Here is a 16,165-nt window from a genome sequence, read left to right on the forward strand (position 1 = left end):
AAGAAAAACAAAATGAGGTGATGTGCTTATGTCTTTTAATCTTGTAATCATAGTAAAACATTGCTTTAATTTCCAAATAATCTGAAGGAATATTGCAGTGCTGCAGGCAACCTCTCTTAATCGGAAGAAACCAACGAATTGAAGTCAAATGTAAACCTTAAAAAATAACACGCTTTGAAGATTGCAATTGCTTGATATGTTTCAATGTTGAAAAGGAACAGTAAAGTAGTCCTTCATCCAAATATCAAGTTTATTTTAACATTCTACAACAACTAATGATTCACACTCCAAGCAAACCACTTTGGCTTTAAATGGCCCAAATCAGCGTTTGTCCACAGCCCCTTACTTGCAAGCATGGTTGTTTTACAAAGCAATCAGGGTTTACAAGAGACAAAAAACACACAAAACAAATGGGACTAGAATCCTGTAGGGCATGCCTGCTGTATTTGAATATTAATGAATTTCTGGAACCAGGATGAAAAGATTAACTTCATGACTGGATTTGATTATTTTTTGCCTTTGAAACTGGGCCACTGTAAATGAACTCAATGGAGAGAAAAAAGAAAAGAAAACCTTCAGGGCTACTTGGATTGCCTGATAAGGTGTAATAACTTAATTAATATTACAGTAGTTGTGCACTTAGATCACCAGAACTTTTTTCCTTTTCTCTTTTTTTTTCTGGAGATTTAATGGACTGTCAGTGAGAGGCACAGACTGGATAGGAGTTGCATATTGTCACCCAGCAGGCACTATGCAGCCCTCAGGCTACCAATGGAGATTGCCTAGTCTAGTTACCAAACAAAGACATGAGGTAATATACAGCAAAAAAGGAGACATACATTACAATACTGCTGCCTACAAATGATTCCTAGCAAGGATCTCGGTTGGTTAGTACAGCAGAGATAATGGGAGAAGGGGCTGCGGTTGGGATTATTCCAAAACGCTGAAAGTAAAATTTTGATTGGATATTTATTTATTTATTTATTTATTTTTGGCATAAAAAGGAGATTGTGCTTGCATTTGGAAGAGATACTCTAGCCTTAGTAGACTAACCAGCTTAGGGGAAGCACATTTTTCAGTAATATAAATTAGAAATATAATTTATTCACCCATTTTAATGTGCAATGAGTTAGGGGCTAACCAGTCAGGAAGCTTACAGCTCCAACAATAACCTTCCTTTCACAAAAACATCATAATCTTGGTTTTTCAGGTGCTTACATAGTAAGGAATGGGAGAGAGAAATAAAATAAAAAAACTAATTAAAAACATCACCCAAGCACTATTGAGAACTAGACATATTCAATGTATATTCAAAGCTTTTGCCTGTGTATATATATGTGCATGTGTATATATTTAAGTAGTAGTGCTGAATTTTTATATAATTAAAATGCTTTGGGTTTTAGATAAAAAATCTAATTAAAAAAAAATAGCCATATCCCTCCAACATTATTATTTAAAATCAATATGGGAGCTACTTCTGAGAAAATGCCAACCTGGGAGAAGTAATTGCTGCGCCTCGCAATATTTTCTGCCAGTTCACTTCCCTTTGTATATCCATGGCAGTTGCTCAATACATCTTGATCTAACTTAAATTTCGTTAGCCCCTTTGTCAGAGGGTCCAGAGACAGCGGTCATAATTCATTCCTTTTCTTTTCATTAAGATTCTGTATGCTTCACTGTTGCTGAAAGCACATTTTGTAAGGGAACTAACCTATGAAACATATTTACATCCTAAATCATTCAACGTTTGCCTGTAGCCATTTCTTCTAATTCCACTTCAAAGCACTGATTATAGACCAGGCTGGGGACAGTGGTGTCTAGTAATAATGGCCACTGTACGGACTACAATGTGTTCCTTCACTGATCACATGAGGCATGTCTGCCCTGCAATCCACCTTTGAATTTGAGAGGGGGGAAAAAAATGTACCCATTGGCTGCCTAAGCAATGAGAGTCAAACAATGGCTGAAACCAAAAGTGTGTCAAACTCTCTCAGCCGTGCATTTGCAAGACAAGGACTGAACACAAGCTGGAAAACATCCTATTGGGAATGGGCTCAGCTTTACACATTCATTAACGCTGTACTTATTTGCTCTGTTAAGACTGAAACTGCATTTAAAAAACAAACAAAACAAAAAAACGGATACTCAAAATGAGCAAAGAAACATTAAAAGTAAACAGATTATTAATTAAGAAAATGAGGCAAGATTTAGAAAAATGGCAGTAATAGTGAGCACTATTGCTTGAATCCTGGTCTTTTGCTATTTGTTTCTGGGAGGATGAATGAATCCCAAAAGCCAATATAAGAGCAAAGGGAATTGCTTACTAAGACAATCATTCTTCTTCTCCCCTTGTGCAAAAAAGTTAAGTGGGACAACAACATGTTTTCCCACTGGTTTTATCTCCTAGTAGTGCATCCTCATTCAGGAATAGGCAGTTCGCTTCATGTCTGAATGAAAAGTCTGAATGAGTGTCTTAAACTGAAAAAGGAAAATTCACCAAAGCAAATTTAGCACAAGGCTGAACAAATCAAATACTGTTATATTAGGTAACAGTTAAACACAAGCCTAGAGATCTGTGTCATTCAACAAACACTAACTGGAACTATTTTCACTGGGCGTGAACCCAGGACCAGCATGCATTTAGGAAGTGGCCAACGTTTAAATTAATCATGTAAGTATTAACTACTGCACTTGCAAATGAAGCAGCTTTCAAGCAATGTTTTGACAGTTACTGCTAAGTAAATCATACCAGAAAAAAAATTAACCACTAAGCCTTATTGAAATCCATTAAAATAAGTAACTACTCTGGTTCCCTTATAAATGAATGGCAACACAAAATAAATGTGCTGTCAGACTAGACCAGATATTAAACTGGGATAAATACTTTCCATTTGCATGAAGAGCCTGGATGTAATATTTATAATAATCAAAAAAAAACATCAACACTTGAATATTTTATTAAGCATGAATCTATGCTCAACTAGTGATTTACTGTTTACTCTTTAACTCTTCAAGACAATCAAATTGTATATTAAAACATGACAGTAAAAAAGCCTCTTGTCATGGTTAATCAATTTTTCAAACAAATTCATATGTATTTATTCTAGTTTAATTGATATATGTTTCTCAGCAGCTCCATAATTGTGACCTTCAGTGTATAACATACACATATATAGGATAATACAACATGCAATATAGATGTTATTGACCTTTTCCCCATCCTGATAGGACTCAGACAAGTCAAGCAGACATGAATTCCAACAGATGAATCATCAGCTCCAGGGAGCAGAGATTTGAGGCAATACAGCTGACAGTGAGAGCTCTTACTAAAGATGGTATTATGCTTTCACATTAAATGATTATATATATTGCACATTCATGCATTTAAAGGCAGTTTGTCTATTTTTGTTGTTCTATTTCTTATTTGTGATACAATGCACTGTATGCATTATCTATTATTTCTCTCAGATTAATATTTTTTTAACTTGGAGCAAAATATATTTAGTTCCCCAAGTAGTTTCCCCCCATTTTACACCAGGTTCAACACCTCATTTAATAACCTTTGTCATTGTCAGCTGTAATTCCTTGCATCCAATGCTTCATTTTTGGTCTCAGTTACGTAGATGCCAAACTTCTATATAAAGATTTGATAACAGTGTGCCTTGAAATTGAGATCATATGAGAAATCTATTAACGGCATTAGCTAGCACTCCAGTTTTTAATTACAGAACCAGTTCACTTCAAGTGGATGATGACAGAATTTGCTTCTCCCCTGAGGATTAGTTTACTTAAAATACAATAAGTCTGTTACTAAAATGAATGATACTTCTAACTTATTATGTATTTCAGCCCAATTTGCACTCTCCAGTTTAAAGGTTACCACTTCATTCATGCTGTCTGAGTTGTCCACAATGTGTTTCCACTCTATAACAAATTATAATTTATAATTTAATTTGACGGGACAAATTTGGATAAAAAAAATATAAAAAATAAGAACATATTTTGTGCCAAGTCTATCCATTTATGTTCTATTTTCAGTTCTATCTCCAGTGCCTTTCTCTCTGTCAGTAAATGCTCTTTTCAGACTCATTCTTCTTCCATTTGAAACCACTAATGCACACATAATTTAGTCATAACAAACCTTGATATATGGCAGTTCTTAGTTTGATTTGCAGCCTTGACAACACCAGAGCTGACGAAGATGAGACAAAAAATAAAGTGGCCTACATCATCATCACAATAATAATAATAATAATAATAATAATACCCAATCTTAAATCTATAAAGTGGTATAAATCTTCCAGAGCACATTTTGAAATGGGTTGTCACTAATCCTGTCTTGTGAGATTAATTATGCATACATCATTGAAAAGTGCTGCTTGCCAATCACCTGATTAGAATTTCCATGGCAACCGTGACTGCAAAGCACACACACCAGACACACAGTGTTTGCATGTTTACATGCCTATAATTTTGCAACATATTTAAACAAACCCCAAGCACAGCTGTAACAATGCTAAACTTGTGCTAAGATGGGTGAGTAAATTGATTAACAGGCAGAAGACGACAAAAAAATACTTAATAAATCAATGAGTTAATAAACCACACATCTTTGTTTCCACTGGAATCATGCGAGCAAAATTTATTTGTTTATTCAATGGTTCTTCTCAAAATAGAAAGGTAAAAATGAAATAATGCATCCGTTTTGTGTGTTTTGTTTTAACTCCACATATCTGTGGCAATACACCTGGTACTTTTCCGTCTCTACAGGAGAAAAAGCAGCAACACTGCTTTCATACAAATGAAACTCTCCAGATGGATATTCATAAAGTGTTTGTCATGACGTGAAAAAATACTTTTTGGGAAGTATGCTCATCTTGTTTGTCATCACTACTGCCTCTCATTAATCAGCCTTCCCAGGTACAGATAATTAAGCAGTTGGCAGCATTCATCACATTGTCTTATGAAGTGTTCTAAACAACCACCTGTACTCTTTTTTGACAAAACAGTGGCCAAATTAATCTACATACCTAAACCTGCCTGCAACTAAACAAATGACAACAACCCTGTATCTCATTGCAGCTCTGTGATGTGAAAAGAAAATCGGTATTAATGGAAGTAAGATTTTAGCAGTGACTTGAAACCAAACCACACAATGAAATAATAGGCATCCACTTGAAGCACTGTCTAGCTATACGTTTCCAAGGTCTTGACTATATTTAGACAATTCAGTTTTTATTCTCGGCACAAAGTTAACAAATACTTTCTAATATAGAGCTTTCATTTGAAATATTAAAAAGCACAATTAGGAATAACACATCATACAGTATATTGGTATAAAGATTTTAAACTGCTCATTGACAGCTTTACACAGAAGAACTATTTGGGAGAAATACGTCACTTCATGTTAGATTGCATTTCCTCCAATTGATATTTTGACTAGAATAGATTTCTAAATGATTAACACTATAAGAGCTAAAAGTCTAAAATGATGGCAGAAGAGCTGAATATTGTAATATTCCACACTGGGCTGAAATAAGAAACTGTGCGTGACAGAGGATTATTATGCTAATTTCCAATGCACAAAAGATGAGGCGGAAAAACATAAAATGTTTAATGGAAGGAACATTAATGTTGCCGTTTGATCTCTAATGGCACCTCTTCAGGTCAAGACCATAACCCTTGTTTTTCCAGGCCATCCCCTAAATAAGAACCCAAATTGCTCCACAAATCTGCCAATTACTGCAGACAGTTCAGCCCCCAAGGACAAAAATAACACCTGTAACATGATTACCTAATGACTGCTTCCAGACTAGTTTGTCCACTTTCCACTTCACTGAAACAGAAGCACGATTTTTTTAAAAGGTCAGACTGCCAGGACAGATAAGAACTGATTCACTGACTTTTAAAATCACTAAGACAGACCCACATACTCAAAGCCGTGCCCTCATAAAATAAATTAATGAACACAGATGATCTAAAAACAACACATTACGACTAAGTGGAACAAGATCTAATGTATTCCAGAGGGCCTTTTATACAAGATTGAAAAAAACTGACACACATCATGTTTTATATATACATACATATACACAGTGCCTACAGAAAGACTACACCCACTTGAACTTTTCTCACATTTTGTTGTGTTAGTGCCTCAAGCTTTTAAATTTGGATTTTTTTCCCCCCACTTATCCACACACCATACTCCACACTGTTAAGGGAAAAGTATTTATTGTGAAAATATATATATATTAAAGATATGTAGCTGAAATATTATAATTGCATATGACTCCACCCCTTGGTTAATACTTGGTTGAAGCACCTTTGGCAGAAATTACAGCTGTGATTCTGTAGGTTGCTACTACATTTGTACACCTAGATTTGTTAATATTTGTACATTCTTCTTTACAAAACTAAGTTCTGTCAAGTTCTTTTGGGGAGCAATCTTCAAGTCATGCCACACATTTTTGATTGAATTTAGGTTGTGGCTCTGACAGGGCCCCTCAAAGAAAATTACCTTTTTGTTCCTTAGCCACTCCAGTGTAGCTTTGGCTGTGTGCTTCAGGTTGTTGTCATGTTGAAAGGTGAACTTCCTGCCACCCTCTGCAAGAATGGTATACCTTTCTATACTTTGCTCCATTAATTTCCCCTTCTATCCTGACCCAGTCTCTGCCAATGAGAAAAATCCCCATAACATGATGCTGGCCCAACATGCTTCACAGTAGGGATGGTGTTCTTTGAGTGATGCATTGTGCTGGGTTTGTGCTTTGCATTTAGGCCAAAAAGTTCAATTTTAGTTTCGTCAGACCACAAAACTGTATGCTACATGTCTACAGAATCTCCAAAGTGTTTTCTTGGGGGGATTTTTTGAGTAATGGCTTCCTTCTTGCCACTCTACCATACAGGCCAGACTTGTGGAGTGCTTGGGATATTGTTGTCCCATGCACACTATGACCAGTCTTGGCCATTAAAGTCTTTACTCTTGCAAAGTGGACATTGGCCTCTTGGTAGCCTCTTAGATCAGTCTCCTTTTTGCTCGGTCATCCAGTTTGGAGGGACAGCCTGATCTAGGCAGGGTCTTAGTGGTACCACCTTCCAGTTCCTGATAATTGTCTTGACTGTGCTCCAAGGGATACTCAAGGCCTTTCACATTTTGTAATACCCACCCCCTGATCTGTGCTTTTCAACAACTTTGTCCCAGATTTCTTTTGAAAGCTCCTTAATGCACATGGTCTTTGTTTTCCCAGCAGAGGAAACCTATTTATCCTGAAATCATAGGATTCATTATAATTTTAGTTTTTATTTATAATAGAATTTTATAAATTTCTAGAATATGTTTTTCATCTGGAAGCTGTGGGGTAGGATGTGCAGATACATTTTCTCACCTTGAAAGTGTGGAGTAGGTTGGGTAGATCAGAAAAAAAAAAAATCCCATTTAAGATTTGAGACTGTAAAGCAAAATGCAAAAAGTGGGGTGAATACTTCCTGTAAGCACTGTATATAAAATGAAATTGCTCAAAAGGCATTAAATGTCTTTAATTCATCTTCCACACTAGACAGTTATATAGGTAAAAGCAGTTTTCCCCACTGATATCTGTCACTGCATTAAGTAGCTAACTCCTGCTCACCCATGCAGGTTTGCGTCGGCAATGTACAAATCACACAAAATGGAGCTCTCACTTGTTCCTCCCAGTTTGTGTTATAAGAAGAGAATTGCAGACTTTCCAAAGATTAGCAAATGATGCTTACAGACTAATCCTTGGCTTTGAATTGTATTTTTCACACTCAAAACTACTTTTCTTCAGCTAAAAATACTAAATGCCACCCTCAAGTACATATTATTAGTGTTCATATATAAAAAGCTCTCTAATAATCTGCCCTCCATCACTCTGAGAATGCATGCTGGGAAGCATTGCTCACAGAAAACACCATTTGATAGCCACCTATTGATAGCTGATAGCTAAAGTCTTAATAGCTAAGTGTTTCTTTCAAGTGTGATGAAGTTAAGCAGAGAAACCCAGGGTTGCTCTGTTTCTCTTTAGTAAAACACCAGCTGGCCACATGCCTTTTCCAGTATCGTAGAGCTTTTTTTTATTTGACAAAAAAATAAATAATTTGGGACTAATAATGGAAATGAGAAAAATGATTTATCAACCCACAGTTACATATAAATGAGGTGAAATCCAGGACAAGCTTGATATGCAGAAGATACTGGCTGATAAAATAACTTCTAACCCTACCTGACATGAGCATATTTGTTTATGGCAATTGATAAAGACTGTGAGGTGGTATTAATGTACTATCAAGGGAAATTGTATGAAATTCTATAGATGTTAAAGTACGTTTTAAAAAACTTGGTATAACGTTAAGCACTTCAAGAAAATAGTTTCAAAACCCTGCTGGTTTCTGGGTATTTCGGGGGAGTGCTTTAATTCCTTGAAATGGGTTAAAAATCTTTGAACCATTAAAAACTTGCAATGATTGCGTCTGCCTGGTGCCTCTACTGAGCGGATTTATGCTGCCTAAACCACAAAGCGCTTTGAATTGCTGAGCTACCTGTGATCTAGGTTACTCCAGGCCCAGCACAGAGAAACCTTTAAGGCCTCATTTCAAACCATTGTTACAGTATTCATAGTTCCTCTAGGATACACCACACACTACGGAATACAAATCTGACTCCAATGTAACAATGAGCACTTTGAAAATGAAAGCAAGGAATTAAGATTCAAAACACACAAGGCACAGCAAAATGATTCACAAAAAGATTATCTTTACATTCATTTGGGTTCAAAAGAAGAGCAATCATGCATTAATAATGCTAACCCCCTACATCTCTCCCCTCCCTGCCACCTAACTCTGACCTGCACAGAATTAGCTGGCATAACACACAAGGTGCCAAACAATCACTGCTGTTTTCATAATTGACTCCTTGCAATTAAACACCTAATTCTGAAGTGTTTATGTTTAAGCGGCCACTTAACTTTTTCAATAAATTTCCTGATAGGCAGTGATTCCATTATTGGAAGGAGATGTAGGATTTGGAAACTTGTAATATCCCATTTATTGGGATGCAAAATATGTTAGTGCCAGAGCTGAACTGCATATTTTGGCATTTTAATGTAACAGTATATAGGTGTTTTGGGAAGGTTATTGACTAAATGGTGCTCTGTATAATTAACATCTGTAACCAAACTAATCGTATCTGACAGCTGATATAACACTTAATACATTACAATGGTAGCATGGAAGCTTTATAGGAACTAATGTAATGTTGGGTTTTGTAATGTAGTCTGGGCTTAAAAATTTCAAAATAATACCTGCAATGTTTCATTAAGTGAATTACATTAATTCGCCTGAATCATTCTGGTTTGTTGGCTTTTACTTTATGAGAATATTATATATTAGAGGTAAAGCATTTGCTTGCACATTCATGAATCTACCTCTACTATTAAATGCCTTTCCTGCCTTCCCAGTACAACTAGGCTTAATTAACAGTCAAATCTGCATATCAAAGACAGAACAATTAAAATGGATGCATACAATAGTCAGCTGAAAAAAATGCAAATATAAACAGATTATAATCAAACTCGAGAAAGAAGACTGACAACTTCCCTTTGCTGTGAAATACTATATAATGTGTGATTAATTTAATATTTACATTTTTGTAATGTCATTACCTTCATCCAAACTCAAGTCTAAGGCCTGGATTAAAACTTCACCCAACAGCCAACTACTGCGATTGTGATTTGCATTTTAATTGGTACCTTGATCTTACAAAAGCTCACTGTGCACAAGCAATGCAACTACATCCATTCTGTGTAAATCAGAGAGTGTTTGTTTGCAAAGTATAATGTTTGACGGGCACAGTGATAAAAGGGAGAACAAATTGCTCTCAATTGATTCCTAATTTTACGTCATTTTTCTAACACGGCTGCAGTAGACTGTAAATGTGTCAGCATGTTATACAACAGTACCTGTGTATAAATATTATAGAGTTGTCTGCCAGATAGTAGGTGACTGCTTTAAGCAGAAATATTGCCATAAGTAGAAGGCCAAGGCTAGAATGAGAGCCATCAACTGCTGCTATTACTCATGTTCCCAAGACTTCTTCAGTCTCCGTGACTACCCTGTTGCTTGGATACTGCTCTCTGAAGCTCTCTGTAATGTAATTACCTGGGTATCATATGCCAGCTAAGGAGCATTGGTAGAGTCTTAGTCAAACAAGAGTATTGGAAAGGTTTCGAGGCCTCTTCAGAATGGGTTCGTGCATATACCGATTTGTCCATATAGGTAATTGCAGTTGAGTATCTAACATAATTACAGTATATTCCTGCAATCAAGCTTTAATGGGAAAATGTTCAGTGCATCCTGCAATTTCCTGTACATGGTGGGAACAAAATTAATTGACGGCCCTATTGATCAGTACCTTCAATAAGTCAGATTTCTTATTAAACGGAATGCTACAAACCTCTTGGTGGTCATTTCCTTATGCATGAGATTTGATATGAAATCACATTCAGAAAACACCCAAGACAGTCAAAACGACATCTTCAGAGCACTCCAGTGGCAGGTGGGTACTGAGAGGACAGCAGGTAACAGCTCATCTAACGTACTGCTAATGCCCATTAAAAACTCATTATAATATAATCCTCCAGTTCTCTTTCTAATGGTACTGGTGAGCTGAGTGAGACTTGAAGTCAGCATAAGTACTGCTTTTAGGAAGAGTCAGCCTATCCCAGTTTTTAAAAGCTATGATGGTTAATTTTGTATACTAATATTTTATAAACCTGCTTACAGGTAAAGTCATAAGCAAGGACTGTGGTGCATCAAGGACACAGAAATAGGTCAATGCTGGACTGGAAAAGGACCATATAGTTATTGTTGTGTTATATTTGTGTGTGTTTTTAATCCATACAGTACGTGTCCCTATTGCCCAAAGCAGTAATGACGCATGTGCTTCTATAATCAGACCTCATTCTGTCTCAGCCATTGGAGCATCAAAACAATAATGAATGTTAGGAGCCCACAGCAGCAAGAAGGATTGTACATTCCAGTCTATAGGTACAATTATGAGGAGCTGCGGGCGTTCCTGGAACTGGAGGTCTGTTGGTATAGAACAACAAGTGCAAATACACAACCCACATTTTTTTTTTCTTCTATCATTTATTTTTAATAAAGGACACTCAGATTAGTAATTTTTAGGCTTATTGCTTCTGAGTGAAGTGGGACACAATCCACATTATTATTGTTATTATTATTAGAACACTGAAAAAACGTGTCTCATACATTTCAGATTATTGAATGGCTCAGAATAAATTCAACTGAAACAAATTAAGAGCTGCCAAACACAGTGCTTACTGAGAAACTGGCACACATCTCCTTGTTCATTTATCTGTAATTTGGTTTACGACCATTCCAAAGCGACATCCTGAGATACACAGCCTACTTGTTTGCTGTAGGGCATGCTTTGTGATGTACTGTGATGTTTTTGGGACATGTTTGTATTGATATTGATTGGAGACAGCTTTATCTAGAACATACAATGACATTCACCCTTTCTAAAATAGTCAGTTTAATTCTTAGTCTGTCAAAGAGTGTATGTTGATGCATTATTGTAGACAAAGGTCAATCTGGAGTTAAACTAGAATCCGTGACAAACAGCACCTCAATCCAGATATCTTCAGGTGACAGTCTCAAGAATTACTCCATTGCACCCTCCCAAATTGATTTTAAATTGGAAGCCAAGGTAGTTATTTTATTAAAAACAACTGAACACTGTGAAGGTGCAACAATACCAGTATCGACACTTTCAGAAACGGTTTCATCTTTAAATATCCCCTTTTTTCTTAATAAATCAATGCAACCTAAAATTGAATTAATGTATTGCTGAAGGTACAGCTGTTAAACCATTCAAAAGAAGAGCCACATGCAGAACTAGGTCAAATGCTTCTTGCATGGGAGAAACCAAAGAGAGAGCACTATTCAACACTGAAAGGGAAGTAGGTGCAAAAGAGCAGTTTAAGAGGTCACAATACTCATTTAAAATCTTGCATGAGGTCTCTTGTAAAGCAATGCTTCAGTCATTTAAGGTGATCAAAACAACGTGAGGTCATCAGTACTTCTCAAAGTCATTGTAGATCTCCCCCAGGGGGGTATAAATACAGCATATTGAGAGCTGCCTGTGACGCTGGAAAATAATACAATATTACATAAATACAGAGCTTGCGTTCTTCACATAACCCTAGGTGAATAGAGAGCAAATGACAGGAACACTCATTGTAAGCTTTTTACAAGAAATACCTCACAGGGAAGTTTTCACACAGCAACGTTTCAAATAATCTGTGGTAGATTTGTGCTTAAATTTGACTTGAGTGATATTTATAATGTTGTTTCAAGAAACCATAACAAATACAGTAATAGAGAAAAGGAATGCAGGAAGTCCATGAAATTAGAATGCTGGAATGAAATGCAGAACTTAATCTTGTGTAAACTGTATAAATGTGTATGATTTGTCCATGATAGCTTTTATGAAGGGGTCAGCCTTGTATTAAGAAAAATAAATAACAAGTGGAGTCATGCATCGGTTACATTAGACTACAGGCATTGATGATGCTTCTTATGCAGAGTGAGGACTATTATTTTACTTAAATTTGAGAAACCCATTATGATAATCTAGAATACAGATACAAATTGTACATTTATGCAGATTAAACAAAAACAAAAAAATACTTTGAAAATGCTTTGATTTGTCCCTCGATTTCTTTTCAAAGTTGATAATAGTTGATAATAAGCTAAGCAAGTTTTCAAATGTATTACATTTTTTTGGGGAAAGAGAGCACCGCAACCTTATTTTGAACTGAAACACATTAAGGAATTACAAAATATGACCAGTATAATTATTAGGGAGTGCTGCTATTAAACAAGATAAATCAAAGGCTGGTTAATCAAGATTAATAAATGGCCCGATAAAAATGTAATTTCCCCCGAATAGCAATTATACTTGCTCTTGAACATATTGACACGTCAATACTTACTCCTGACTCAGCCTTTTTGTTGCTACTTGCAGGATCTCTTGAGGCAAATGGAATATTCTGTGCAAATTGTGTGAAATGTAAATAATTCTGATGCTAACAGAAACTGACTGGGGTCCATTTTTCAATAGAAGCATGGATAAACCATACTGCAGCTTCTTGGGATGCTTGATTTATATTATTTCAAGCTTTGTTTGTGCATTATTGAGAAAACAAACAAGCAGGCAAAGCAATAAAAAGCAATGCCTCTACTACAAATACATTTCACATTTATACCATGTATGCTATGGAAAGTGTCAAATAAATCTCTAGCACCATCTGCTGGGGAACACAAGCACATACATTTATAAATAATATGTTCCATTTAATTTAGGCCCATAAAGGATTGTTTGTTTGGTTTTGGGGATTAAAAAGTACAGTTATTTTGATTATGTAATTGGTACTTTAGTAAAAAAAAAAAATACACAACAGATTTTTTTTTTTTATAAGATTATGTTCCATCATAGAAGGTACCTGAGAGGTTAATAAAAACTACTTTTACTCTTCTTAAACCTGTTAGTTGGTTCTAACGTCAGCCAAACAAATGATTAGTATAACAAATAATTAAATATAAATATACATAACATACACTAAATATGATGCAATAATGTTTACCAATGCCACACAGATTCTTAATTATTGTCCAGTGTCTTAAAAACTCTAAATTTTAAAAAGGGGGAAGAAAAGAGCACAATCCCAAGTAGATTTAAATGCAAAACACGAACAGACAATAGTAAATGCTGAAGGGCACATACTCACAACAATTGATCTATCTACCCTTGAGCAAAACGATCTTTGTATGGACTCTCGCAGGCCTAAAGAGAGTGCCTGATTAATGTTACTCTTGCAATATGAAGCATGGTAACATTCATGCGTCAGCTGTCTGCTGTTGTTATTCATCTTCCCATTTTCAAACCACTAGCCCTTTAAGAAAAGCGCCTGGAAGAATTACAAAGCAGCCATTCAATTTCATTTCTCCCCAGGGATGTGACACTTCAATTTTCTTGTCCTGTTTATTCCACAGAGGAATACAGGGAAGCTTCTACATAATGTATACGCACATACACACACACACACACATTTAGTTTCACAGCTCATGGCAAAGTTTGATTTTAGAATAAATAATGGATATAGAAATCAATGTAGAAATTGCACCCTCACAAAGTACTGTAACAATTATAATCTACAAGTTATTGAATACTTGTCTCGGTTAACATATAGACAAATATTTAGCCCATTTGTAAGAATATTCAAATACAAAACAGGTATGATCCTAATCCTATATAGATATTGTTATGGTTTAGGGTTTCATTTTTTTGTAATCTTACCTACCCTTTTTTTACAGCTCTGTTCAAAAGCTGCAATTCTTAAAAACATCGCCTCCCTCAAACTGCATGGGATGAAGCCTGTTATGGACGCCTCGCTGCCGCAGTGTCAGCGAGCTACAGTGTTCAGACTTACCTCTGCGGCCACTATTAGCATGATGAGGTGCGTCTCCGAGTCGGGGAAGAACGACTTGACTTGGGGCGACATACCGATCAAGGCACAGTTGGTGATGACCGCAATAACACTCATCGTCTCGAATGCCAACTGTGAAGAAGAAAACATGTTGCACATAAGTTCCATGACTGAACAATGGCCATGAAGGAGACTTCAAAACTTGACATGGTCCAATTCTTCCCCTCGGATATTAGGAAGGTCAGAAGTACAATACTTTCCACATTAACCAGCTTGGTTGTGATTCTCAAGAAAGGAGCATTTACAGATTTGTTAATCAATTAGATGTGCATCCCAGTACATTGTATATTACTAAAGGAAAAAACATTTCAACAAAGGTATTAAAAAATAAAAATAAATCTATATACAATGTGTATAGATGTTATGGTGCAGTTCTTAAATGTAAACACAAAAATTAAGTTTCAATACAGCTAAGACTAAAGTCAATTAAGATGAAAACTGCAAGTTAAAAAAAATATTTGAATAATTTGTATTCATGCCAAGTGATCACCACAGACAGAAGAGGTTTTGCTAACTGCCTGATTTTAGAGGCAGTGAGTAAGAAATCTTCTCTTAATCATAATTAAATGTAACAACCCAGTCTCGCTAGGGGCAATTAAAATAAAACAAAAAAACAAACAAGTTTAGAATTACTACAAAAAACAATTACAAAATGTTAACTTCAAATAAATAGCTGGCTGTTCTGCTATAAGACCGTACTGTTTTAATGGGAACTCGTGGGTAAGCCAGGGTTAACTCTCCTGCTTCAAACCTGATTTAATTCACCTTGAGTGTGATACTGAGGCAGGGCTTTGCTTAAGCAGTGCCAGTGCTATGCACAATTCCCAGCTGCAGTCTTGGTAGAATAACGAATGTCTTTGTCAAAATAAGACCGCAAACATAAATAAACAAACGCAGGCGGTGGCCACTGTTATTGCAAAATGCCAGGTTAGTGTTGGTATCTGATCTACACCAGGGGGTATCATTAATACAGACACTGAACCTTTGCATTTCCAACAGTCATTACAAGCGCAGGAAAATTAGTAAATATTTGACATATTACACATAGTCAGCCTGCTTATATGGTGTACATGTGCAGGATGAAGAAGGAATCCTGTCTCTCAGTCCACGCAGGTGAGTCAAAGGTGACTTGATTCACACAATTTTTTTATTTTGTGCATCTAAAATATAATAGAGTAATCAATGTGCAATGCAGATAGGTGGAATGAAGTATAGTTTACCTGCCAGACTCCGATGTTGGCTGCAGGCTCTGAAAAGGGTCTTTTGAAGACTTGGCACATTTTTAAGGCATCTGAATAGATTTCCGTGACATTATTCAAAACCGCCAGCACAGCTGCTAGAGGGTAGACACAGGAGAAAAGGCTGACATAGCCAAACTGCAGGAAAAGCTCCAAGTAGTCATCAAACGTGCCCTGGAATCGACAAACAGAACCAAATGAAAATAAATACCATACTAGTGCTACATCATTGTATTTAAATGTGTTTAAATCCTGTTACAAATCTGACCAAAAAACGCACATCAATATAATAATATTCCGTATGTCATGAAGATAATAGGTTTGGTTTTCACACATTCA

The 16,165-nt window shown here is 36.0% G+C and overlaps 1 protein-coding gene across 1 annotated transcript in view; it reads right to left on the reverse strand.

Annotated features, from left to right (window-relative positions):
• ano10a (anoctamin 10a) overlaps positions 1 to 16,165 on the reverse strand; it is a 42,244-nt gene that overhangs the window by 17,451 nt on the left and 8,628 nt on the right. The window contains exons 10-11 of the mRNA XM_066691377.1: positions 15,809 to 16,000; positions 14,532 to 14,660 (exon numbers count right to left, since the gene is read on the reverse strand). Of these exons, the coding sequence (XP_066547474.1) occupies positions 14,532 to 14,660; positions 15,809 to 16,000 (321 nt within the window). The remainder of the gene's footprint in view (positions 1 to 14,531; positions 14,661 to 15,808; positions 16,001 to 16,165) is intronic.

This window comes from Amia ocellicauda, chromosome 18 (genome assembly GCF_036373705.1).
Source record: "Amia ocellicauda isolate fAmiCal2 chromosome 18, fAmiCal2.hap1, whole genome shotgun sequence".
NCBI classification, from domain to species: Eukaryota; Metazoa; Chordata; class Actinopteri; order Amiiformes; family Amiidae; genus Amia; species Amia ocellicauda.